Genomic DNA, 27599 nt, shown 5'->3' on the forward strand with positions numbered 1-27599 from the left:
TTATCCTACATGAAATGGCGGGTCAAATGGCCTAGAAATGTTAAACACTTTGTCAACCACTTTGTTATGCCACCTTAATTATATCTAGCCTTACATCCACATATTGTGCCAACATTTCAGCAATAAGTCCCGTCTGCATCTTCATTAGTGGTCCACAATTCCTCTGGTAGATTTAATGCAAAGTGTTTAAACGTTTAGCTCGTCCCTTATCCCTGGTTATAATCGATTAGCCTACGAGGGCTGTCTTTCCATGAAAATACACTCGTATTTAATCATGTCAGGTTGGGCTATCAGTAAACATCCCTCGTGTTTCTACGATTTATTTTTATCTTACGAAAATAATGAGATGTCAGAGCAGCAGAGATGGCACTGAAATACTCTGCTACTGCCTCGACCCCCCAAAAAATCACTAGACCCCGCCTTGTTCACTTATTGGCTAAGAATGGAGGATGGGCGTTTAAAAAATGTATTTATGTGTTATATTAACTTATTGATTGGCTTGCAGTGACGACAATCTGAATGTCCTATCCCGCCCCCTTAGTTATCATGTTTGAGTGAATAGTGTCCAAGGCGGTAGCTGTGGGTAGAGCTTTGCATGTTGAACTGTTCTAGGTTCATAAATTGAAATAGCTAGTTAGACTTAAAAAAAAAAAAAATGGACATGAAAAAAAGAATTCATCTAGAGCTACGGAATCGAACTCCTTCTGACGTAAGATCATCCTCCCATACCCTATAATGTTTTGTTGTTTTAATACTGATAGTAGGCTATGGTTCAAGTACTGCCCTTGATTTAGGTTGAAGGCGCAGTTGTGCGTAATTTGACTAGAATTGATACTGTCTTTAGACTGAAATGGACATGAGTAGATTTAATATATCAAAAGGCAATTGTCATTCTCTAGTAAAAATGTGAGACTTGTGCATATCATAGGTTAAACAACTTTGTGTTAAAAGCATGCAGACATCATCTCACTGTGCCAAGCGACTGTAATACCGGAGTTTAACTTGCCCGAAAACAAAGATGTACTTGGGGCCATATTTTGTTAGAGTTTTGAACGCGCCCTTTTGAGAGAAATGATTATATTGCATTTCTTGCAATAGAAAAAACGATAGTACTTATTTTGTCAAGAACAACAGGGTGCTTTATCTGACTTGTAACGTGCTCATGAAATGTGCTACCGTTGTTGTTCCATAGTCTACTCAATATTTCTCATTCCTCTAATATAACCAACTTAATTCGGTCATGGTCAAATGTTACTAATGGCACGTTTTAAATGTTGTATTTAGTTTTGTTTTAAAAAAAAAACAATCAAATGATCTTGTTGCATCCAAAGGCCACGAATGTATACGTGTAAAACAGCTTTACAATCGAGCACATTATTTCAGATGCGATCGGGTGTAAAAAAATAATAAAGATATTGCTAGCGCTACATAGTTTGGAAAGTTAATGTTAAGATCAAACTTCGGTGTGTTTAATGAAGCTTTAATCGTAATTAAACACATATGGGATATTGTAATTGTGCTTTAAATAGTTGGTTGTTGATCTGGCTCAACATTGCGCCTCTTGTCTCAGGCTTGATCAACAGAATCGACGCGCGAGGTCGAGGAACCCAGTTCTTAATGTCCTCATACGGCTCGAGCTTGTTTATCAGTCTGCTCTGCGCTTCGCCCGGCTAGAATGCTATAATTTACAACCTTCAGCTTTTGACTAGCCTACACGTCATCGGATGTAGTATGAAGCACTCCACCCAATAACTCCAAATATTTTCTTGTATTCACCAATTTCATTATGTATAGTTTCGTAGCTAGCTAGCCTACTAGCCGCCATTTTACCAGTTAGCAACATGGCTATCGCCTAGCTACCTAACAACAAAGGCTGCATCACGTTTGTGAGATGCGCAGGAAATTGTATCCAGTATAGAATACTATCAAATGTCTGCCCCCTCCAATTAATCATTTGAAAACTGTAATTGAGTTTTCATTGATAACTTGCCGTCGACCTTGTGTGTAGTGGACGAGTGTTCAACGCGCATAGGTCAGGCGACGACACAAACATCGAGAATGTCGGTGTCTGTTGCTAATCGGGATTAACACACCGTTACGCCCCCTCCTCTACTAGCAACGCTCTCGCACACATATTGTATAGAATGGAGGATAGCAATTATTTCCCCACATAAATTCAATTGTTCAATGTAGCGTCATGCTCATGATACCGACTTATGATGTGAATTCCACACAAAACTACGGCCATTTTGTTCACTGGTTTGTCATGATGATCAGACCTAACGTTGTTCAGTCACCGATTGATACATTGTTGCAATATAGTTTATGCGCAAAGCCTGTGCAAATTCCAAATGCCGTGAGGGCAGATAGATTGTATTCCTATTCGGCACGATAGCTACACATGGTTTTGAAACGCATTTATCATAGATATTTGTAGTGGTGTGCATGGTAGACATTCACAAAGAAGCCTGCTGTATCTTGCATCCAACAGACAAAAACATATGCTAGTACTGCAATTTGCATTGTTGGGGAGTAGTTCCACTACATGTAGTTTAACTACATTTTGCAATAGTGTGTTGTAGTTAAACTCAAATCCTAGTATTGTTTCCATTAGTGAACTACCTTTTTGCCATGCAGCACTGTAGTAAGCTTCGGTCACTACTCACTACATATATATTAAAAAAAACATTGGAATTTCACACTTATTCCAGCCCTTGAGCTTCAAATGTCCCTACTATTTTTTCCCCTCACTGCCTCTGTCTGGTCTCCCTATTTTGCTCCACATCTTTTTCTCTCTTTCTTTCTCAGTGCTTTCTATCACACAGACTGGTCATATTTCAGTAACTTCGATGTAGTGAACTACTTTTTCAAAGTAGCTTTAGTTTGACAAGCTGTATTTCTCTCAGGTATCTTTAGTGTAGTTTAACTTCTTCCCTTGTAAAGTAATTGGTAATCTAGTTAAATACATTTTCAGAGTAGCCTCCCCAACACTGACAATTTGTAATGTTAACTTGACACTATAATTGGATGGCTATTTCTAAGAACATTTTAGTTATTTTACTGGGCAATGTAAAATTGTGCTTTATGCATGTCATAAATAATGTTGGAATGGACATGATCAGCAGTACTTGCAAGCAACACTCTGTAGCAACACACTGTGTCAAAGCTTTGAAATTGATTTGACACAATTTTACGCTTGCTATAGTAATTCAGCCTGCCTTTATTTCAGCATATTCTTCTCATTGAGGTATGCTGTCAGGCAGAATAATACATGTATATTTTGAGTTCAACATGCAGTTAGTATGCCATGTACAGTAGGTTAGTTTCATTAATGTATTTAATCTCTTTGTATTTCCAGGTGAAAGAACTTGTTCTTGATAACTGTCGGTCAAATGAAGGGAAAATCGAGGGCCTCACAGATGAGTTCGAAGGACTTGAATTTTTAAGCACAATTAATGTGGGCTTAACATCAGTTGCAAACCTGCCCAAGTTGAACAAGCTAAAAAAGGTAGGTTTTATTTCAGGAAACATATTCTATAGTTACTTTGCAACCCAATACAATGTATTTTACGCAATTATTCTCTTTACTCATTTCAGCTCGAGCTCAGTGATAACAGAATCTCAGGGGGTCTGGAAGTATTGGCCGAGAAATGTCCGAACCTCACACACTTCAACCTCAGCGGAAACAAAATTAAAGACCTCAGCACCATAGAACCTCTGGTGAGTTAAGACCTGAAGGAGAAAGAGTGGAGGTACAGTCAGGTGTCAAGTGACCAGATAAAGAAAGTTGTGCTGATTTGATGACTAACTGTGTCTTATTGTTTGTTCTTCTCTGTAGAAAAAATTTGAAAACCTAAAGAGCTTAGACTTGTTCAACTGTGAGGTGACGACCCTGAACGAGTACCGGGAGAATGTGTTCAAGCTGCTGCCCCAGTTGACGTTCCTGGATGGCTACGACAAAGACGACAAGGAGGCCCCTGACTCTGATGCAGAGGGATACGTGGAGGGGCTGGATGATGACGATGACGAGGATGAGGATGGTATGCCTTGGGCTCTGTCTTAACATCACCAATATTGATCAGGTCTATAGATGGACCATTTTCTTAAAAAAAAAAAAAAAAAAAGACAGAATGAGATTAAAGTAACATTTTAAATTTTACTATTGCTTATTTATTCTCTCTCTGTTGTAGGGGTAGATGAAGAGGACTATGATGAGGAAGCTGCCCCTGGAGAGGAGGATGAAGATGATGATGATGATGAGGGAGGAAAGGAATCGGATGACTTGAGTGGAGAGGTGAGACCTCAGCATGTGAATGCCATCCTGGCTTTTCCCATGTGTATTACATATAAGCCCTTGAGGTTTACAAGGTTGAGCAAATATTTGCATTTCATGAGATGATTAGTAACATCAAAATTATATCATATGCTTCTATTGGCACTGTGCCCAGTGACTTTTCCATATGGTATTTAAAATAATCCATTTGTTGTGTCCAGGAGGAAGAGGATGAGTTGGATGATGAAGATGATGATGGCAAGTAGAAACATTATCTTTTGGATTATCATCATGCAGCAGTCAATAGTCCTTCAGCATTTTATGTCTGTATCTTTCATGCACTGACTGAATATTTGTCTGTACAGAGGAAGACAAGGGACAGAAAAGGAAAAGAGAGCCTGATGATGATGGTGACGACGACGATGACGATGATGATGACTAGAACAGCTTTTTCCTTGCCCCGTTTCCCTTGGGTTGTTTTAAGCCTTTGTTTCTATGTTTTGTAAGCTGATGTGTGGGGTGGGAGTGGGACATTTAACCATGGGTTTAGGTGTGGATAGGAGATATGTTTTTTTTAGTTATTCTGTTGCAGTTAGATTTTGTTTCCTCCCTTGTTGTCTAGCCATTTTGAGAGACTGCACCGGTAATTTTGTTTTTCCAGAACTGAAACAATACCCTCATTCAAGATCTGTCTCACTGTGATAGCAATGCCTATATGTTTGTACAAATAGCTGGTGATGTTTACTTCAGAAGAAAGGACTACCTACAGCCTTGGAATGAATACCACACAGTACATACCTGCCTGCCCTGCAATTTATCCTATGGCAATGGTGTAATCAGTACCATGTATATGCATTTCAGGCATGAAGAGATTCCAGAAGTCTAAATGTGCTGAATCCCCATATTTAGTTCTGTGACGAATGTCTGCCATCATCAGAAACCAAATTCTTACCTTTGCTTGAATAGTCTGTGTGGGTTTTTGTAAATAGTGACCAAAACTTTTATATACTATTTTGATAATGGTGGACATTTCTCTCTCTTTCAGTTTTAACCAATAAATGAAATATTATGAAATGTGGGAAGGAGATGGTGTGTGAATCCTTGGCCTGTAGTTGTGATCATTCAGGTTAGACAAGTGTACACTTCAGGGAGATGGATGGAGAATTGGGATGCAGGGCTTTTTTCTCTTTGATGTTTCTCTTAATTCTTTTACTTGCAAATGAAAGATGCACAGAAGTACCCATATAAGCACATCTTGTGGTTAGGCCCTGTTAGCATCCATGCAAAATTGTAATTCCTGACTTGTAGTGTGTGTGTATTTTTTATTTTATTTTTCACATCCCTTTTCTATCCTGATATTATTTCTGTCTGCTCTGTTATCTACCCAAAGCTAAGTATTTGTTACTTTTTCTCAGTTGAGGCTGTCTCATTGCCCCTGTAATCCCACAATAAAACTTATTTTTTTTTTAGATTTTTTTTTAATATATATATATATTTTAACTGTTGTGTAGCTTATCTTGTTCATTGTTATCTAGGCCATATTGATCTGTTATTTTCCTGTCAGAAAAATAGGATGTTTTAGTTGGTGATGCCATAGACAACTACCTCAGATATATGCTTTAAACTAAGTTGAGGAACTTGAACAGCTGCAATCAGTTATTTATATACCATCACCCAATTTTTTAAGATCATTTCATTACAAGAGCCTTTTCTCAAAAGGAACACAACTCCTTCCTCTCCGTTCTCCACTCGCTTCGTCCGCAAAAAACCTTGAAGGAGAATATGGTAGGGGAAATATGTCTGCTCTTCCAAATGCGTTTTCAGTTGGACGCGAGGAGTCCTGTTCCTAACAATTGAGAAAAGGCTAATGAGTGATGGGGTGATGAACCAAAAATGGAGTTGGTCTACAGGATTTGCGATAGGGCACCATCTAGTGGCTAATATTTTGAAAGAGGTGTGGTTCATTTGATCTGGTTTTCATGGCATCTATCAAGGGTTCCTCTCAAGGCTCGAGCAAAGTAGATATGGACGCTCCTGCTGCAATACATCATTCAGTATCTGTTACGGACTCATCTAGTACTGACCACGGTCTACATTAATATTAGCCTCCATCCATGCAATTATTTTACATGCTTAGTAAACATACATGATGCCTTTTCTTATCTCCATTATCTATTTGCAAACACTGAACATTTGCAGAAGTAAAATTCATATATTGTACATTGTCTTACGACAGATATGCTAGAATGACGATATCTGGCGTAAGACTATGTATAATGTGGGCATAGATTTAGTATACATATTGATTGTAGGTCATAAAATGTGTCCACGACTGGTGAAATTAGAGAAACTAATTATGGAACAGAAGCACTCCCTCTATCGTTCTACTTGTATACAGCACAAGTCCAAACACTAGTTCAGTCCATCGCTATATTTGTCAGTTTTGCAACAAAAAAACCCGTTTTTCTATGGATTCAATTAATTTATTGCAGGAATGGGGCAACTTCAGGGAGACACAGATACATGCTCCAATAAATAGTTTGATAATGCAGCCATTAACACATAACGTTCTTGAACAGTCATACATACACATCTAGTGGTACCTTACTAAGACCTACTTGAAAAATACCATCCATTCCCTACACTTACCTAACCCCCTGCCAAGATACTCTCAACACCATATAATCATTTTTAACTTACAGAGAATACTTTCTCTTTCTCATCCCTAACATTCTACCTTCATTGCCACACTTTCTTTGTCTTACATATACTTTTGTTTACAGGCAAATACCTACAGTAGCCCCAGCAGAGGATTTCATACAATCAAGCAATACGCCTTTCTGTGGGTAGGGACTAGTTAATTAATATCTGTCGTAGTCGCATACAACAGAATTGCCATGGCTATGGGAAGCTACATGAATCATTAGCATCTCTTGCAGACTTCATATAGACATCTTAGTGGTCCCTTCAACCTTGGGAATACTAGAATCATGTTCATATTGACCTGCTATTGTCAAGTCAGCATATTATATTAAGTCAGCAAGGGGTTGTCAGTCTTTTTATGGCTTTTAAGTTTGTGCCTGTCATCTGACATAGGGCTCATAATATTACACTGACAATGTGCAACTGTAAAGTAACAATGTAAAAATCTTTGGAAGACATACCATACATATTGCTACAGTAATGTATTGGATGAATAGTACCAGATGAACCATCTGATTGAGTAGGCTTGGTTACCTCCTTTCTCTACCCTACAGAGACAGGATTCCACAGACTACACACACTCTTCCCTGTGATACACCTGCAGTCTTAAAGTCCTCATTCAATTCCTAAAGTCCTCACAACTTAGTCCTCAAATTCATTGGCCTAAATCGCAAGAGATGACGTTTTAGCAGAGGAACAGCAGGCTGCACTGGCCAGAGGGCAGAGACTGCTTGACACTAAAGGGAAACAATGCCTTTACTCCATAGAACTAACTTAAGTCTAATAGAGCTCGCTTTGGCTAAATCGTGGCTAATTCACGTTCTGCTGAAGCGGGGAGAGTTCTTTGGGACATGTGAAGTATGGACATGGATAAGGGGGTGTGTTGGTGGAGTGGCGAGGGGTATATTTTTGGCAGTGTTCAGGGCTCGGTGACCCACTCTCAGGGTGAGGGGCACAGTGTGACAGAGTCTCTCTCCCTGTGTGTGCAGGAGGTCAGAGTGGGGAGGTCAGGGCTCAGGTCAAGGGTCACAGGTTGCTGGTGTTGTTTCTTAAGTTGTTGAGCTCCAGCTCCAGCTGTTGGACTGTCCCGTCCTTTTGGGCCAGCTCCTCCCTTAGTCTCTTTATCTCGTCCTGTTGCCTGAAGAACATCCGCAGAAGCTAGAATATAGCAGGGGAGAGGGCAAGTCAGAGCTGGACTACACACACACATGCACGCATGTACATATGCATGCATGCACACAGACAGACAGACAGACAGACAGACAGACATGATGGCCATCATTTACACATTTGTGATGTTTGAGATTATGCGTAAAGATAGATAGTTCTTTTGCGCTCACATACAAAGACACATGCATACACACACACACACACACACACACACACACACACACACACACACGTTGCTCAATGATGTGTTATCATGTAGTGTAGGTGAGAGGAGAGCTGCAGACATCATTTACACATTTATTTGGGGTTCGAGATTATGTGTAATAATAAATAGTGTAGACACAACAAACTGCCATAATACACAAGGTCCAGTGCACTCACATCGTTCTCTGTCTTAGGTGGAACACTATCCAGGAGGTCAATGCCATTCACCACCATGTTCCGCTTCTCCTTGACTGGGGCCTTGAAGGCCATCTGGCTGGGCCGCTTGTAACCTGCCTTCAGGGACATCAATACTGGCTCTGTGCACCCAATACACACATGCATGCATGCATGCACACACACACGCACGCATGCACGCACACACACACATACACACGCACGCATGCACGCACGCACGCACACACACACACACAGGGATGGATGATGTGTAAGGATGGAGCAATAAATGTGGCGATCACACAACATTACAACAGTTGTGTTACAACGCAGTGTTGGGGTCAGTAAATGTATTTAATTCAAATAAGATTATTACAAATATTCCATTTAAAATGAATAAATTCTCAATAATTTTTAATTCTAAATTCAAATCACTTTGACTGAATTGAAATTCATAATTTGATAAGCAAATTGTGCTCACCTCTGTCAATTCCACTCAGCCACTCGTCTGCAGTGAGTGCCGGTTCTGTCCCCGGTGTCATGGGATAAATGTCCTCCTGATATGTTTCTGACTGCAAAACCCATAAGGCAACAGTCATAACTGCAGTCAATGCTAGCTATGCTACAAGAGTGCACTAGAGAGGCCTCAAGCGCTATGCTAAGGGAGACAAGCCAAGCACTACTACCCATATGGTGAGAGGATTACGCTCCAGTTCCTGCTTTTTTTTGCTACGCTAATGTAGCATTAGTAGCCAGTATGATCACTCAGCAGCTCAGAACATTCCCTTCTTTCTATGATAGTCTATGTTATCACATTTGATACCTCTGGATTTACCAAGCTGAAGCAATCAGTATTAGTAAGTGCCCTAGCGCAGCTTCTGGAATATTGCTCTTTTGGATTTGAATCCAGGTCCCAGTGGTAAGACACTAGTCTCCCTGATCGATGACGCACTTTAGTGATGACGAGACCTATAGGATCCCTCTCCCTCCCCTCCTCTCCTCTCCTCTCCTCTCCTCTCCTCTCCTCTCCTCTCCTCTCCTCTCCTCTCCTCTCCCCTACTCTCCTTTCCTCTCCTCTCCCCTCCCCTCTCTTCCCCTCCCCTCTCTTCCTCTCCTCTCACCCATCCTCCTGCCCTCTTCTCTCATAACCCTTACTCTCCTCTATCCCCTCTATCTCCACCGCTCTCCCCCACTTTAACAAACTCCTCAGTCCACTTACCCTTCGTGGGACAATCATAGAGATGGGCTCGATGAGGCCCCTCAGGGTCACCAGCTTGTAGAAGCGGAACACCTCGCAGGCCCCCACGTCCAGCCCATGCTTTGGCATCACCCCTGGGGAGTGAGAGGAGGGAGAGCAAGCAGGGGAGGGATGGGCTTATCAGCTTGTTTTTACAAACCATACCAAACACCTGAGATAAGATTTCTGACATTTTAGTTCAACAATCTTATAGCCTATCATAAATGGGGATGTAATAGGACGATTTTTTGTGACTCACTTACCAAGGCCTTTCTGTGGAGCCGGGGACCTGAACTCCATCAGGTACTGCAGGTAGGGCTTCTCAGTCCCTACCTCATAGTATCTGATGTTACCGTCTCCCTGTGAACCAAGCACAGTGACATTGACACCTGAGATCATAGCATAGGCATCGCTAATGTGCATGTTCCCATGGTAACCAAAGCTCTTTTCTTTCACACACACACACACACACACACACACACACACACACACACACACACACACACTCGCATACTTTTGGAGTTCAAAATAACACATATCAATTTACCCAATTATAAGCAACTCCATACATAAATACCATACATATAGACACAAATAATATCATTTGATAGATTTAGTAGATTGAAGGGATGTAGCATGTCATGTTTTACCTTGCCTGCCAGATAGAACATATGTGTGTCTGCATCATAGAAAGGGAAGAGCAGCCCAGAGAGGCCATCTATCTCTTCCTCAATGATGGGCATGGACAAGTCCTCCTGTAGAGAGATAGGAGCACTGACCCACTGCTATGCTTCACTGACGTTACGTACATATATGGACACACGCACACACACACACACACACACACACACACACACACACACACACACACACACACACACACACACACACACACACACACACACACAGGCATGCACTAACCCAACAATGAGCATACCTGATCCCACAGTGCCACCTGTCTAGTGTTCCATCGTGAGACGCCTGTGGTCACCAGACGCTTCATGTTGCCCAGAAACACCACTCTGTTCACCCTGTGGCTCTTACAGTCTGCCTCCTGTTCACACATGGCAGCAACTCTTACAGTTACAGTAACACGAACCCCTCTTGGGTGGAGTATCATGCTACAGCATACCATAACACTGTGTTCAGTACTTAAGAAATTAGTCCTATATAATTATCTGTGTTTGTGTGCCAGTATCCCTCAAAAGGGTTTGAGATAACTGACAAGAAGATTACTGATAAAAGCAGATACGAGCAGATTACTGTGGAGGTAAGTAGCTGGTGTGTGTCTATATGGGGTGAGTGACCGACCTGCAGGACCTTGCCAGAGCGAGGCTCAATGACACGCAGGTGTTTGTCCTTACAGCTGGTGGCTAACAGGCTGCCGTCCGTGTTGAAGGACATACAGAGGACCACGTCTGAGTGACAGTCTATCATCTTCACTGCACCACCTATCTCCAAGTTCCAGATTAGGATCTGAGAGGTACAAATATAGATAGAGTGAAAGTTAGCATAAGGAGAGACAGCATGAGTGGTGGGGTGATGGAGGAGAGGGGGGGGGGTGAAAGTGAGAGAGAGAGAGAGAGAGAGAGAGAGAGAGAGAGAGAGAGAGAGAGAGAGAGGGACGGAGTTCAAGAGAAAAACACTGGTACCTTGAAGTCGTAGCCAGCGCTGAAGAGGATGCCACTGCAGGTGGGGTGCCACTCGATAAGGCCAACACGGCGGCTGTGTCCATACAGCTCCAACACCGCTTCTGACATGTTCCGCCGCAGCCCTCCCTCTGGAATCTCCCATATCCGCACCTGACCCACACACACAGATGATTTTTGCATTAACATGCACGCACGCGCGCACGCACGCGCGCACGCACGCACGCACAATACACACTCTCTCTCTCTCTCTCACATGTTTGAGTCTACAGTATGTTACTCACAGAGCAGTCCTCTGAGCAGGAGGCTATGATGTTGTCGATAAAGGGATTCCATTTGATGTCCAGTACACTACCCTGGTGACCACATATTTTGGGATGGTGAGGGTCAATTCGCCCTGCCTAGACAAGAAATACAGAGATGGCACAAAAAAAAAACATTGTGAACAGCCCAAAGTATGAGCATCACATTTGATCTAAAACATACACTGTTAGAAAAAACATATTATTCAGCTTGTCCTTTGAAGAAGCCTTTTTGGTTCCATGTAGAACCCTTTCCACAGAGAGGGTTCTTCAAAGTATTCCCCTACACAGGGACGAGCCAAATAACCCTTTTTGGTGTTAGGTAGAGTCTTTTTGGAGAGTTCTTGCAGATCATAACACAATCATAAACTGCCCCAAAATGTTCATATTTATTCAATTGAATGATCGAGATGACACATTTTAAGTGTGTGGCCATTATTGACTACTGGTTTGCATGTTCCCCTTTGCCCACTGAGTGGTGCTACTGTACTGTGTCATAGATTGGACACAGCCTCTGACGCCTTACACGTAATCCTGCCCTCCTCAACACCTTTGAGATATTGGATCTCACCGCTGGCTCCATGGCTGACTCAATCACAGCAAGTGCTGCTGGATGCCTATGCCTATCAGTACAGGGAAAGTTAGCTACTTTTGATACAGGCCATATTATGATTTCCAACATGGTGGATGGGAGGAGAAAATCCATAGTGCTAACCAAAAAGCATGAATTCAATGCCGGCATTATAGGCCACAGTGCTATCACTGCTTAAAAAGGGCCCATTGTATCAGTGACATCAGTTGTAGTCTGTTTGTGTCTGATGCCAGAGCTAGGAATGAAAGAGAGAATTGTGATACAGGGTCACATGGCGAGAGGCTAGCTAACTCTAACTGTACCAGTCACACAGATCTCTTACAATGCTGTTCAGAGGTGTTCAACCTAAAATGATACAAAAAGGATGGTAAACTTATTCTATAATCCGTAGGCCTATACAATTGACAGGAGCTAATACATCAACACTGTCACCCAGACCTAGAACATACTGTAATGTGTGTCCATCAGCATCAATATAAATCATCAATAAATTATCATAAATCACCAACAAATTGGTGATTCTTTTCCAGAATTTCCTGTGTAAAAAAGAATGTATAATAGTAAGTAAGGGTTATTTTTGAACGTCACAGGCAACGCTGTTTTGAGGTTGGTCTGGCCACTGCAAATGCCCAGGACAGGTAGTGAAAAGGTAAGCTAAGTTAATAGCCAACTTTAGCTAGCTATCTAGAAAGGTAGCTAGCAGGCTCCTGCCAGTAGGACATTGATGTGAATGAAAGTGGCTCATCTTCCAGGCATTTAGGTTGCTGATAATTCTATGTAGGCTAGAATTATATTAATTTGGCTGCCTGTGATGATAGCTTAGATGAGAGCAAATTGTCAATTATAACTTTTTAGCTGTAGTCTAATATAGCCTTGTTATTCCACAATTTTATCAAATCTAAAATGTATTTCCACAATTTGGGTTAATGTTAGGGTTAGGGTTAGTCTTTTGTAAACTTTCCTTCAGATATAGGAGTTGGGTCAGATAATGCCCAGGTCCATTTAGACCCAATTTCTTCTATAATTGACCGAAGAGGACCATGTTACAATAGGCTACCTCTAACTTGCCAGTGGTTTATTTTCTCATATACCCTGCAGAGTGAAGCTTGTGGCTACCTTGTTGACAGGGATGACAAGAAAGGACCCGCCGCCTGCAGTCTCAGTGACAATGGCCAGGAACTTGGCATTGACGGCACAGAAGTGGTTGTCATGGACGTTCCTGGTAATGGTGATGCCATCAAAGCATTGCTCTCGGTTGCCTGCTTTGCCGTACACATTCCGAAACTTTGAGCTTCTGTATGTCGGGCACCATGACATCTGGGGACAAAACAGAGTAAGCGCAGAATATCAGTGAAACAGTGAGCACTTGACCCCTACAGCCCCATCTGAACCTAAACAAGAGACACACACTCTTGACTGCAATCTGATGAGTCTCAAATAATCGGTGTTTTTCTAAATTGAGCAGTATTAGCGATGATGCGTTTTGAAAGGGCTGGTAATAGTCTTTGGCTGTCCTCCCAGGCTGTCAGTGTTGCTGTGATTGAATGGGAGGTGACCTGAGAGTGCCACTGGTCTTTGTGCCGTGACATGGCATGCTAGTTGATGCCATTACAGCTGTGATGTAATGAGCAGACAGAGCAGAAGCATGAATGCCTGCAGAGAGAGGGGGCCGTCTAGTGAAAAGAGAGGGGTTGCAGCTTATTCAAGGCTGGCAGCACCACACTGGGAGGCAGCGCTTGCCCTATCACCACCAATTAGCCCCCATTGCAACTGAGTTTGTTTTCATGGTTTGCTATTCAAACCTGAGGATATGATACATGAGGACAGCAAGGTGGGTGAGCTGGGGGCTGATGAAGCGGAGGGAAGAGCAGACAGAGGAGACAATGGCTGACGACACTGGCCATGCTCTCCACCCTGACCCCTTATCCTGCTCCAGCAGTCAGGCCACAGACACACCTAGTCATCAAGGGCTTATCTCATTTCATTTCTACTTTCAGATTATTTTTAGATTGGGCTGGAAAACTCACAGCCACTGGTCGGCTTGGCAGGCTGGTAAGCCATTATTCTGTGTTGGGCCCAAGTTCATATGGGTAGAAGCCTATATGTTTGTTTATCTGCGTTTCTCCTACTGACCTGCCAAGCTTACTGACCAAGGATTGGGGGTTTTGGCTCTTAAAGACAACATGCTTCATGTGCTATCATGTTCTAAGCTGAGAAATGGGACAGGGAGAAGAACAGCTGTCAGTGCACTGCATTGACGCCCACATGATGTTGATGCATTTCAAATAGTCATGGCATCAGGACGTTGACCTATTTTTCATATCCAGTCCACTAGCTGTTTTTTCCACTAAGGGGATTCCAAGGATAAAATGTAGGGAGTGAGGGCGTCAGTTTTTCCTACTGTGAGGAAGATTGGTATTTTTATTGTATATAACACCATAAAAATAGAATGTGAAAAAATGCATGAAAAAGTGACATGACAGCTGGATTTGAAGCTGGACTTTCATTGAGATGTTTTTGTATACATTCTAGCCTATACAATCAACTATAGACAGCAGCCTCATGGACTAGGCTACCTGCTAGGAGTGCATACATTTCCTGTCGTTCTTTCAATCCTAAACAAACATAATTTCCCCTTCCTGATGATAAAGATTTTTTTCTCTCTCTGTCCACTCCAGAAATAGCTCCCATTAAAGGCATGCACCACCTACGTCCACTGACAACCCTTCCTTTCTCCACCTGCCTCAAAGTGTTAAGACCTGCTCTGATCCTTTAGTTCGAAGACCTCTGGTAGCTGCCATAAGTGGGAACAATGCTTTGACACAAGGTAGCCCTCTATACAGGAAACACCTGCTAAGGAGGGGTTCCCAAACGTTTCTGTCTCACGACCCCAAATTGACATCAATAATGTCCTGTGACCCCAACAACTTGATTGCTGGGTGTGCTAACACAACAATGAAGTGTGTTCTAATCACCTAAAATATGCCCCAACCTGCAGTATAGGCTACAGGTGCAATACACAGACATTATTTGTCTTCATACAAAATACAAATGGATGTCTTATTTATCAAATGATAGAGGTTAGTTCGATTTACTCAGGGGACACAAATTTGAAAACCACACTGGGAAATATTGTGCTCAGGCCACTTTTCAATAATGTTGATGTTTTTTAAACCTTAACTTTTAGACTACCTTATTCTCTATATCTCTATGTTCAAATTCTTTATTTATTGGCTTAACTTGCAACCTTAAGTCTCTATATTGTGTTATATGCCTACTTAGAGCACATGTCCCTGGGTAGCAATTAGGCCTAGACCGAGTCAAAGCTTATTCACACTTGAATGGCACCATGTGTTTTACTGGTTGTCTATTGTTCTCAGTGAAATCTTATTTTCATTGTTTGACGATGATGTTGACACAGGCGACACTAATGGGTGTTGCCATAGATACTGTAGTGAGGATTTCCTAAGAGGAAATCACATTCAGACAATTAGAGAGAGTCCCTTCAACAGCAGGATTTGTCTTTAATTTCTCGTAGTGTTTGTTTAGCCAAGTGAATTCTGCAGATTAGTGTAAAATAGGTCTGATGCATGTAAACATTGACACATCCTCAAGGGCAGTTACGTTATACTGTACAGCCGATCTAAACAGGAGTCTGATTCCAATTCCATCGATAGGTTGTCTAACGACAACATTTGTAAACTACAGGTAGTCTACTATTTGGTACTGGTATGAAACAGTTAACAGTGATGCTGAAGCACCATGAAGTTTCTGCAGAGCACAGCTGTCAGAAACACAACTTGCAAAGCAATAATGTCTCCTCGTTGTGTTACATTGCCATCCCCTGTGTTGAAGTGCTGAAAGGTGCAGAAAACCAATTCACGTCAGCAACCTGCCTAATGCCGGGACCTACTACAGTAGCAGCACTCATAAGGAGCTTATATATTTATAGCTGAGAGATTATTCTGATCTTTATGAGATTGTCCAGCCTTATCTATGCACACAAACATATCACGGCATAGAGGCCGACTGTTTGAAGTTGATGGGGAAAAAGGATGATTTTGCAGAGAGAGAAATGTTTTGGGTTTGTAGGACCATGACTGATGACCAGTGACTGAACACACTAGTTTACATTGTCCACACACATACCCTCCTAGAGCATGGATGGACCTCACACACAATCTAAGTGTGCTGCCAGACATGCAGTGTGTGTGTGTGTGTGTGTGTCAGTGCCATGAACTGGAACAATAAATAATGTGTACATTTATAAAATAACACTGTGTTTCATTGGAAAAAACTGTGAGGCACATATGGTGAAAGACCGGCTTGTTTGAACATTGCCTAAAACAGACATACCAGTTTTAATGTGGTGGTAATCAAGGCCATCATGGATCATAAAGAAACAACGGTATACAGTCATATTTTCAACACAATGCCTGCATACCAAAGGTATCAACTCTTTAACATTATTAGCCATATAATTTTTTGGATATTTCCTTTGAACAGCACACCCTAGAGGCCTACTGGATACCATAATACCATTATGTAGAGAACATTTTTACAGAGGGCTGAAGAAGATCTCTTCCCTCTCATAGCCTCTGAGGAGTGCTCTCTCTGCCCAAACTCCATCCTCCCTCTCCCCCCTTGTGGTTCTTCTAATGTAGCTTTAATGGGTCACTTCCCTCTCTTCCTCTACCTGTCAACCCTTTGACAGCGTGCGTCTGGGTGAAGTGAGATGGCACATGCAGTGATCCAGAATAAAAGACTTGCTGTTTTTTTGGTCACTGGTTTGACTGGGCTGTTTTGATGTGCTCTGTGCTGGTAGATGGACTTCTACCCAAATGAAGACATGGTCTTCACTTGTCCCTGTAGGGGCAACCTTTGAAGAACCCTTTTGGGTCCCAATTAGAACCCTCTGTTGAACGGGTTCAACAAGGAACCAAAAAGAGTTCTCCAAAGTGAGCCGATAGAGGGACAAATTAGGTACTAACTATAACTTTTTTAAAGATTGTAAATGGCAGTGAGTGGGAATTAGGCTAACAATTTGAAATGCCCACACTCACATTCTGTATATGAGCAGTCAAATGTATAGTATAAGAGGCAACATATCTGTCAGTAGTGTAGCCATGACCTGAGGTTAACTCTACAGTCAGTAACCCCTGACTGTTGGCTGAGGTTTGTTCCCCAGGACAAGTCATGTAGGTTTTTAGTTTTTCCTGATTGATGTCTGGCCATTTTTGTTGATATTATTCATGGGGACAATAGAATAACCACATGTGTTTCCTCCTCTTCCCCCAGCTGCTCCATACCTCTCACCCTCCTGCTCACCACTGAGGGAGTTCGACACACAATGGCCAAACAACTTCCATCCCAGTCTCTTGTGATAGCCTAGTGGCTATAGACTGAGCCAAGAAGGTAAGGGTTCAATCTTGGTTCGATCCTTCGCTTGCCGTTCTCCGGGTTGTATGGTATGCTTGTTTTGGACACACCTGTATTATACTAGTCTTACTAAGTCAGACCCTCTATTTAAATGGTGTCTGATGGTGCACCCATTGCTTAGTGAATTCTACGAGCACCACAGATTCTATCGAATAATAGAGAGGATTTCAACCGGATATTTTTCTCAAATAGATAATTAAATGGAAAACTTAATTGAAAACTTCTTCAGCTAACTAATTTTGTGCAATGTGTGCAAATCAGGTTGTAACGCTACTGTGAAAAGTTTAGAGGGGTGGAGACTTGCTGACAACTTCCGTCCTTACTTTTTACTTCCTTTGCCCCCAGAATCTCAATCGAGGGATGAATATCTCAAAAAGCTCTGATACGATTCAGTATTAGGGTTTTAGTCCATCAAAACATGATAATCATTTTTGGTCAGTAATTTAGCCCTATCCTCTCAAACAGATCATGAGTGTGAACTCTCTTTTTATCTGTATCACCATGTGTCTCTTTGCTGTGATACCACAATCCTGACATCCAGTCCCAAGGTCCTCCACAGCAAGGTCACGCTATGTTGAGGACTGTCTGTTCTTCTGTATCTTTATCATGGGAGTCAGCATGTCTCTCTCCAGAGGTTGGCCTCGCATTTCACTGAGACAGATCTCTCTGTGTCTGACTGATATGGGTGAGGAGGGCACTGGTTAGCATTACACAGGACAGGCAGCTGTGGCTATACAGCTAAGCACCTGCTCCCACCTCACCGGCTCCCCATCCCATCTCACATTTCCTTTTTCTCTTTCTTTCTCTCCTTTTTCCTCTCTCTATGTCTATTTCTGTCTCACTCATCATGTTTGCACCCCGCCCCACTCCACACTGGTTTGGTGGGCTGCTGCTGCTGCTGCTCTCAGGTTTGTAGTGTAATGCTGAACAATAGTGAAATATTCGGGTTCTTTACTTGGCCTGCTTTATCAGTAGATCTCAGAACTTAAATGATACTTCTGAAGCATCGCACTGTGTCTTATTATATTAGTTTTCATGAACATAGCGTTTACGTGTCTGTAATGTGTGTGTGTGTGCTTACTCGTCACTGTTTTAGATTAGATTAGATTAGATTAGATTCAACTTTATTGTCATTGTGCAGAGTACAAGTACAGAGACAACGAAATGCAGTTTTGCCCTCCATACGCACGTGTGTGTATGAGTGTCTCTATGTGATGGAATGGGATTGTAGTGTTATCTGTCATCGTACACAGCAGATGAACATGATGCTAATTTGCAAAGTGATAATCCTCTGTCCTCTCGTTAGTTCATCAAGAAGATTCAGCCTATTGTTGGATGCTGGCTACAGACTCATACTGGCAGTATGCATGATATGGACAAACAAAACACATTCACACTCCCCTCAGCTCTACAATTACTCCCAAAAATCTAGATGAACTAATTTAAACGAGATTAAAACATGATGAGTTAATCTAGAGAAGAGTTTGAATAGAAACTCTCTTGCAGTTTTATCAACTTCTTCAATCGCTGGTTCATACCAACTATGATACACAAAAACAGTTACAAATGAGCAAAATGAGGACAGCTGTGGCTACTTATGTCTGGAACATTTAGGAAGTAAAACTTCACTTAAAAGCCACAGCCTCTTGCAACCATGCTTGAACCTGGCATTGATGGCATCCCTGAAACTTTATCCTGCTGTTCCCCCACCTGTCAGTGCTGAACCACAAAGACGTCTTCACACACCAACAGCACTTCCTTTCACAACAACTCTAAGACAGCATCCTGTTTCATATCAGTCTGCCTAACCCATCACTCACTAAAGCATTACCCCAATAGCAGCTCCTTCTGTAACTCCTACTGTGTCAAAACAGTATCTTGGTCTGTTAAGGCAGCCCCAGTGCCGAACCTCCCATCTTGAACTTCCCCACTTCCCAAAATAGCATCCAGACCCACCCAGCATCTCTCCCTTTGGACTGCTTACCTTTGTGAGAGTCATGCAGTGGCGGCGTGTGGGTGTGTTCCACCACCGTGCTCCTACAGCACAGGGACTCCTTTAACTCTGACGGATTCTTAAGCCACACAATGAGACAGAGAGAGATGAGGAGAGAGAGGGAGCAAGTGAAGTTGCTCTCTCTCACACTGTGTTGAGGGAACCAATCGCTGCCGCTGTTGATGCTGCTGCTGGTCTGGAGGGCTGCAGTAAGGCAGAAGCACACGTGGTTGCTACAACAGGAAGAGCTCCTCCTCCCCTCGCTCATCCCTCCATCCTAATCTCCTCTCTCTAACGGCCTCTCTAGAGCTCACTGATTCACAGGCACATGGAGAGGCAATATCAGAGATACAGAGAATAGGTAAGAAAAACAATATAACAGAAGATGAGAGAGGGAATTGGAGAGTAGAGAAGAAGGATAAGAGACATGGAATCAGAAAGAACTGAGAAGAGAAGTTAGAAGTTGGAGGGATGTGTTTGTTGTGAAGTGTTTGTTTGTGTTTGTGAGTGAAGTTGGGGCCCCGTGGTGGGCCCATGTTCAGGTTTTTATTGGCATAAGGAGCACTAATTCACCCCAGTGCTCGTGTTCCTGAATCTAGATGGATGACTAAGGCAGCAGACAAACGCAAACACAGTTCGTTCTGTCCCTCAATTTACGTGTGTTCTCATCCTCACTTTAATTCTTCTTCCAACATTACATTGTATCCCTTTGCAATTTAATTTGCTACATTGTATCCCTTTGCAATTTAATTGTTTTATTAGTGTAGGTATTATCTTACTGGACATGAACATGAATACCATTATGTAATCTTAAAGTGTTCCACTTTGCATGCATTATTGAGTATTTGATGGTCAATGTAAGTATGTCTGAGTATGTCTGCATACTTAGAGTTGTAGCTTAAATGTTATTGAGAACTTGTGTGTTGCACTGGCATTAATTGATCCTATACTGCTACCCTGTGGTTGTTTTAAAAATTACAGCAAAGACCCCTTTTCTATGAAGTCCCACGAACAACCTCAATCTGCCTTCTTTGACTGATATTGTGTCTGATGAAGTATAAAATCCCCTATGATGTATTACTCAGATAAACATGGGTTTGGTGCACATGGGCATAAGTAAAAATATGGGCCAAAATGAGTATCATACATCAACAGAAAGCTCTTGATGAAATCTATCAAGTGCTAAAATGAGTTGACAGAGATCCTTAAAGACCCCCTCCAGAAGGGTGAAAATGGTTGTGTGTCACGTGGTATACCTGGCAGGGGCGGATCTAGGTATTTTTTAAAAAGGGGGTGTCCATAATGACATACCAGTAATGTACACTCAGAATCTTGTTTTCAGCCAATTATTTTGTTTCAGTTACTGGAATTAAATGCAGACCACACAAAAATTATCAACGCAAAGGTGATGTGAAATATTATCTTTAATGTCCTCTGAATAACAAGTTGCATGCTGCAACATGTATTGAACAAAATCATCCCAGTATTTCCAAATGATGTGGTGCTTGTACAATATGTGGATGGAGAAACTATGTACAAAAATATCCTTAAATAAAAGCTGCCAATATATTGTTTGATTTCAAATCCAATATAGAGTATAGAGCCAAAAGAAGAAAAAATGCTTCACTGTCTCATTATTTACGCAGGGCATTGTATATCAGAATGCTGTCAGCCTGTCACACAGTTTCACATCTAGCTGTAGGATTATATAATGTCAGAAAGTTTGAAATACTGAGTGGTTGTAACATTTACATTTACATTTATGGCATTTAGCAGATGCCTTTATCCAAAGCGACTTACAACAAATACATTTGTTTAAGTAAGTGTTTAAGTAACAAACTACCAATGAAAGGTTTGTGCTGCAACCATACTGTAACCCACATGGAGGCACCAGTATCGTTCTGGCTCTTTTACTTTCTTTCTCCCCCCTTCTACTCTCTCCCTCTGTCACTTTAACTGTGCTAACCTGGAAATAGACCCAGACTCTTTGATAAAGTCCAGCACCAAAGCAGATGTGGTAGCAGTTATGGATCATCTTTTGTTCATGTGAAAGCAAAGAAGAAATTGAAATAGTCCTGGATTTTGCATACCTTCTGGCATTACCACAAAAATATTATATTAGGAATAATTATTCAAGAGCTTCTTTCTGTTCTAGGCACCAGATACTGACATGTTAATCGTCAAACCATATATAATTATAACCAGACATTGTCCTACAGATATTCATTCAAATTCAAACACAGAATACCTCTGTATTATTGTGTTTCTTATTTAAAAAACCCTCCAGGTATTCAATTTGTTTTCTCAGATGGAACTATTTCCAGCATATGCCATTTTCCACTGTTTATTTAGCCTAACATCAGTTGAGCCAACATCTATCCAAATCTATTCCGTCTTGGGCCTGATATCTCTTTCCTTACCTCATTCAGAATCCCTCTTCAGGCTCTGATGCTTGCGTCTTTGGTGGCAGGCAGAGGCCTAATTCTGAGAAGCCCTGGAGCTCCTCTGAACCATTAGAGCTACAATAGGTGTGGTCCAAACAGGCTTGTTGTTACATCAGAGCTGACAGGTTTTGCTACACCAGAGCTGGCAGGTTTTGGCTACACAACCATAAGCACATAACATGATAAACATTATGTAATCCAACAGATCCTTCCTATTGAGAAGGTGATCATAACATAATTAAGGACCCTTCCCAGACAGAAACACTATGATAGTCATCTTCGTCATATAGTTGAACAAGGACTGCAAAGCCAAGCCGAGAGTTCCCCCCACTATTAGAGATGTTCCACCTGAGCCTCGCCCAGCCAAGCTCAGACCAGAATGTGGAATGCAGGCCTATGGCTCATTCACATAAAGTCTGGGGCCAGAGGTAATCACAATTCTCCTTGAGGAGGCTCTTATCAGAAACAGCTGTGATGGAAAGATTTTGGATTGAGGTTACTCACACAGACCGAGTCCAAGTCCTCAGTGGATGATTTATCAAGTGTCTGGACTCATATTTTATCTCAGTGTTATACATATCATTACACATACATTGTTTCCATTCACCTCCTGAATAGAGGGTATGAAAAAAGACTCATCACAATACCGGCTCAGAATCTAAGTTTGTATTTCCCATTGAAATAGAATAAATCCAACCAGGTATTGTAATTGAGTCCCTTCCATTTTGGACACAGTGTTGTAAATGTGATATTGTGTGGTGTCCTGTGAGAAAATTAGCTTTTGCTATTGTATACTGTAGTGGGCTGGAAAGACCAGGAAGAAACCCACCAAGTGTGCAGGTGTGCTTCATCTCCACCCACCTTCAGTCATAAGAGGTGCAACCTGGTTCTGCACTCTAGTTCTCTTGATATTCAGCAAAATAGTTGATGTGATTGTGTGATCAAATCCAGCCACACCACCAATACTCAGACCACCTGTACCTATGAAACCTATTTTCAAATCATGCAGATTATGCTCCAGCCAATCGTAAGACCTGTATTGTGTATTTTGATCAACTTCGGTACCTCTTCATTTGGGGTTAGTAAGAACTTGAAATGGCACCATCGTGGCTGGTAAGGGTTCACCTACAAATATATCCAATCCCTATAGGCCCATGCCTGGCCCCAACCCTTCCCCAACTCTTAAATCATGGACCATCAGGAGCAATCCAGCCCTTCAGTGTCAGCGCCTGGATCGACTTTCTTGGCTAAACGCACCCATGTCGGTACGCCAGCTGTTTGGCAGGGCAGGACACAAGCTAGCTAGCATGACAAAACATCTCATATTTCAGAGCCTTTGGTTCAGGTTACTCTACTGTTTTTCAGTGAGAAAATGAATAATGCCTAAATTGGACCTCTGTGACATTCATTAAAAGTATTTTTAGCTAATACTTGGAATATTTGTCATGTCGTGGTTAATATGACCTCAGCCCAATTAGTAAGATGTTACTGCCCAATGCTTTGTTTTTTGTTTTTGTAATTTCCCTTGACTGTTATGTTTTCACAGACTTTGTGATGTCTGTTTTTCCTCTGTTTTTTGGTTACAACTGTATATTTACAGTATATCTGAATACAGTGACGTGCATATGCATATGCATCAGTGTAAGTGTGATGTGAAATCCAATGGGTTTGTGTAAGGGACCCTATTTTACTTTTAATGGGATTGTTTTTCTGTGATTTGTATTCTATGCATATGTGATTTGTGATATAAAATATGTTTTTCTCATTAGGTGGCAACAGCTCAAGATCCAGCCTCATCTGTATGGATTGCTTTATCTCATTCTCTCTGGCTCCTGAGCCAGGTGTCTGCAAAGGAAGACAAAACACATGTGTGTGTGTGTGTGTGTGTGTGTGTGTGTGTGTGTGTGTGTGTGTGTGTGTGTGTGTGTGTTTGTGTATGTGTATGTGTGTAGCCAGTTTGGCTCGGTAAGTGTGTGTGCTGGCTACTACGTGCTCCCTGGCTACGGTTGTGTGTTGTATTCTGGTGCATGGATGATTGACACTGGACCCACTGCTGCTGGTTTCAGGTATGTTATTTCTGGATCAGATTAAATCAATTAAATAAATGCATAAGAATGCAATGAAATGAATGGCTGCTGCACACCTCTCCTCAGTAGACATATAGGTAGACTGACTTAAATTCAATTGACATACTGTAATAAAAGTATTTCATAGACATAGTACTATTAATGAAAAGTAATGGACAATAATACTTTTCTTCATACAAATGTTCTTACAATATGTATAAAATGGTTTGAATATGAATTACAAAAATAAATAAGTATGTATATCAAACACAATAATGTGAACAATGTGGCAAATAGCCACATACATTTTCAGCCACATACATTTGATTTGAAATCATACAATTAGTATGAGGTTAAAGTGGAGATTCTCATCTTTTATTCGATGGTATTTGTGTACATTTTGGTTTCACCATTCAGAAATTACAAACACTTTTTATGCATAGTCCTCCTATTTCAGGGTACCCAAAGGTGATGGGACAATGGCTTGACAGGTGTTTCTGGTTCTGTCACATCATTTGTGCAGTCATAGGAGAGCTCTCAATGTCTAGTATTGATTCTAGACTTTGTGTTTGCCTTTGGAGTCTGCTATTGGTGTCTGTCAACATGAGGACCAAAGATACGTCAATGAAAGTCAGGGAAGCCATTATGAGGCTGAAATATCAGAAAGAATCAACCAGAAACATAGCCAAAATCAACAGTTTGGAACATCAAAGGAAAGAAAGCACTGGTGAGCTCAGAAATCGCTTGGTAGGCCAAGGAAGACTTCTACAGTGAATGACCGAAGAATGCTCACCATGATTAAGAAAACCCCAAAAACAACTGTCCCACAGATCAGGAACACTCTCTGGGAGGTAGGCATGAATGTGTCAGAGACTACCATTCACAGAAGACTTCACCAGTAGATCAAAAACAGGATAGCCAGGTTACGGTTTGCTAAAAAGTACCTAAAAGAGCCTGTAGAGTTCTGGAAAAAAGGTATTGTGGACAGATGAGACATAGATTAACATGTACCAGAGTGATGGCAAGAGAAAAAAAGGAACTGCCCAATATCCACAGCATACCACCTCATCTGTGAAATATGGTGGAGGGGGTGTTATGGCTTGGGCATGTATGGCTTCCACTGGAACTAGCTCACTTGTCATCATTGATGGTGTAACTGCTGATGGCAGCAGCAGGATGAATTCTGAAGTGTACAATAACCAAGTACAAGCAAATGCCTCCAAACTCATTGGATGGTAATTCATCATACAGCAGGACAATGACCCAAAACATACTGCCATAGCAACTAGAGAGTTTTTCAGGGCCAAAAAAGTGGAAAGTTGTTGACTGGCCAAATCAATCTCCAGATTTAAATCCTGTTGAACATGTATTTCATTTTCTCATCATAAGTTTTTAGGCAAACAGAGCATCACAAGAGAAGATACCCAGCGTTTAGTTAGGTCAATGGGCCGCAGACTTCAGGCAGTTACTTAGGAAACACAGCTGGACAAATGGACAGACTGACACAGTAGATGATGAATCTTGCTGAGAGAAATGTAGATGACGTTGTTATGAAACAAAGGTGACTTTTGAGGCACAGGATTTTCAGATCAATTCAAGATGAGCTTATTTGGATGAGTGTGCCTGTGCTGATGAGTTAAAGGCTATGTGATTGTCCATTATAGCCCAAATGTTTCAGTTCAATGCTTTGTGGTATTTCCAAGAGAATGACACAATTTCCACTGTTTTCCATTTATTTTTTAAATCAGACGGGTTGTTAAACTGACCATTTTTGGTATGATGATTTAAAGCCAGAATATGTTGTCAGGTTGTAGATCGCACTCAAATGAAATCATCATGACTCAGGGATGAGCTAGCCCTGGTATCTGTTAAACAATTTCTGTTGGCTCTCCCTCAACATTGAGGTTAGCACAATACAGTAGCTCTCTGGCTGTCACTCATCTTGAATATGAATAAAATCGGTGTAATAATGTTTGTCCATTAGACCAGAACTCCTGGCTTTTGGTGTACAGTATTCTTCAGTTTTCTTGTATTAATATATTTTTTGTCATAATAAGATAATGTGATCCACCGTATAAATATGGAGGATCACATAAACAACCTGAAAGTCATTGCTGTGACTATAAAAAGAGACTATGTTCCCCGAACTAATAAATTCCCTCGACCTATCCAGTGACAACCAGATGTCTGAATGAGCTGGACTGTATCTGCGAGAAGAACATCTCAGTCTACATTATATGCTCTACAAGGCTGAGATAGTCTCCCCTCCTACATCACCATGGCCCTCTGCCATCACACAGAGGAACAAAGCCCTAGGTTAATAATCAGCCTTTCTTTGATTTACTGTTTGTCTCTTAAAGACCCACTAAATGAAAACCAGTGTTTTGGTTTGAATTTTGGCTTCACTAGATCAAATTAGCATCACCCAAATATGAAAAAGTAGTTTTCTGTTGTTTTCCAGTACCTTTCCAGTATTTAATAAATCTAGCCCTCCCTCAAACGCTCAGTTTTCAATGGGTGAGATTTAAGAGTTTATGTATATGAAGAAATGATTTGATATGGAAATGCAAGTCACTTTAGTGGGCCATTAATGTTTTCTTGTCTTGAACCAGCTCCAGGCTCTGAGTTAAGGCCCTGAAATATTGGCTGAAACCACTGTGTGTATTGTGGTAAGCAGTCACCAAACCACCTCCTTGCCTCCAGGAGAATTAGGGATCCTTTGTTTTCCGAGGAGTTTAACGTCAGAGAGACACACTGCATTCACGGTAATAGGTTTCTTTATGATGAGTGAAGTCAGCACATATTTAGGTAAACTGGACTAGTTATGTATGACCAGACATATCTGATATCAGATGGTTGTTTACAGCTACAAACCATCCTTGATTTTGACAATAGTCAGCCTATGTAATTCTAATTGGTTTTCTTTACTGCTTCTAAAGGGAGTCAGTAAGTGTCCACAGGTTGTCTTTTGGAGAAAGCTATTCTAAATAATGTGAATATTATGCTATAGCTCTTCAGATTTTCATTCTGCATTATGTGTATAAGGGAAAGAAAAAAAAAGGTTTGATGAACAGTTAATTTATTTTAGGTAACAGTAACCAAATCCTGCATTTATCAATGCTGTTGTCCCTTTGGTAGATATAGCACCGCTAGGTTCAGTACTTCTTTCCTGGATCGTGTTGTATCGTAAATACCTGAACTTGGACAGTAGAGTGCTTCTTCCCTCCACATCTGGACTGGATTTCCCATCATCTCATTCAGCCCAGTATGTGAGGTCACGGAAAGAGAGGGAAGAATTCACACCACTAGGACCAATCCTATGAAGGCATTAAAGGTAGTAAAAGAAAAGTTGC

The 27599-nt window shown here is 41.4% G+C and overlaps 2 protein-coding genes across 2 annotated transcripts; one reads left to right on the forward strand and one right to left on the reverse strand.

Annotated features, from left to right (window-relative positions):
* LOC310802321 (acidic leucine-rich nuclear phosphoprotein 32 family member D-like) lies at nt 1-5748 on the forward strand. The gene is made up of 7 exons (XM_083666606.1): nt 1-709; nt 3359-3508; nt 3598-3720; nt 3839-4040; nt 4191-4294; nt 4495-4531; nt 4639-5748. Exons 1-7 carry the CDS (start codon nt 656-658, stop codon nt 4713-4715), a joined length of 747 nt encoding a protein of 248 aa, XP_083522732.1. The 5' UTR covers nt 1-655; the 3' UTR covers nt 4716-5748.
* Nucleotides 5749-6752: 1004 nt separating this feature from the next.
* On the reverse strand, nt 6753-19878 carry coro2bb (coronin, actin binding protein, 2Bb). Its single transcript, XM_083665961.1, has 12 exons — nt 19728-19878; nt 13421-13621; nt 11695-11811; nt 11414-11563; nt 11073-11237; nt 10699-10815; nt 10412-10516; nt 10025-10121; nt 9744-9856; nt 9006-9096; nt 8528-8667; nt 6753-8134 (listed from the first exon to the last, which is right to left on the reverse strand). The coding sequence occupies exons 1-12, from the start codon at nt 19740-19742 to the stop codon at nt 8003-8005; spliced, it is 1443 nt and encodes a 480-aa protein (XP_083522087.1). The 5' UTR covers nt 19743-19878; the 3' UTR covers nt 6753-8002.
* Between the last annotated feature and the right edge of the window lie 7721 nt (nt 19879-27599).

The sequence above is a fragment of the Argentina silus genome, assembly GCF_951799395.1.
Source record: "Argentina silus genome assembly, chromosome: 3".
In the NCBI taxonomy this organism is placed as follows: domain Eukaryota; kingdom Metazoa; phylum Chordata; class Actinopteri; order Argentiniformes; family Argentinidae; genus Argentina; species Argentina silus.

Coding starts and splice junctions, on each gene's coding strand:
- coro2bb (XM_083665961.1), bottom strand. Junction 11,564..11,694: donor CCTGCTCAGAGGACTGCTCT/GTGAGTAACATA, acceptor TGTGTGGGTCAG/GTGCGGATATGGGAGATTCC. Junction 9,857..10,024: donor GGCTCCACAGAAAGGCCTTG/GTAAGTGAGTCA, acceptor CTCACTCCCCAG/GGGTGATGCCAAAGCATGGG.
- LOC310802321 (XM_083666606.1), top strand. CDS start 656: ATGGACATGAAAAAAAGAATTCATCTAGAGCTACGGAATCGAACTCCT. Junction 710..3,358: donor GGAATCGAACTCCTTCTGAC/GTAAGATCATCC, acceptor TTGTATTTCCAG/GTGAAAGAACTTGTTCTTGA. Junction 3,721..3,838: donor TCAGCACCATAGAACCTCTG/GTGAGTTAAGAC, acceptor TCTTCTCTGTAG/AAAAAATTTGAAAACCTAAA.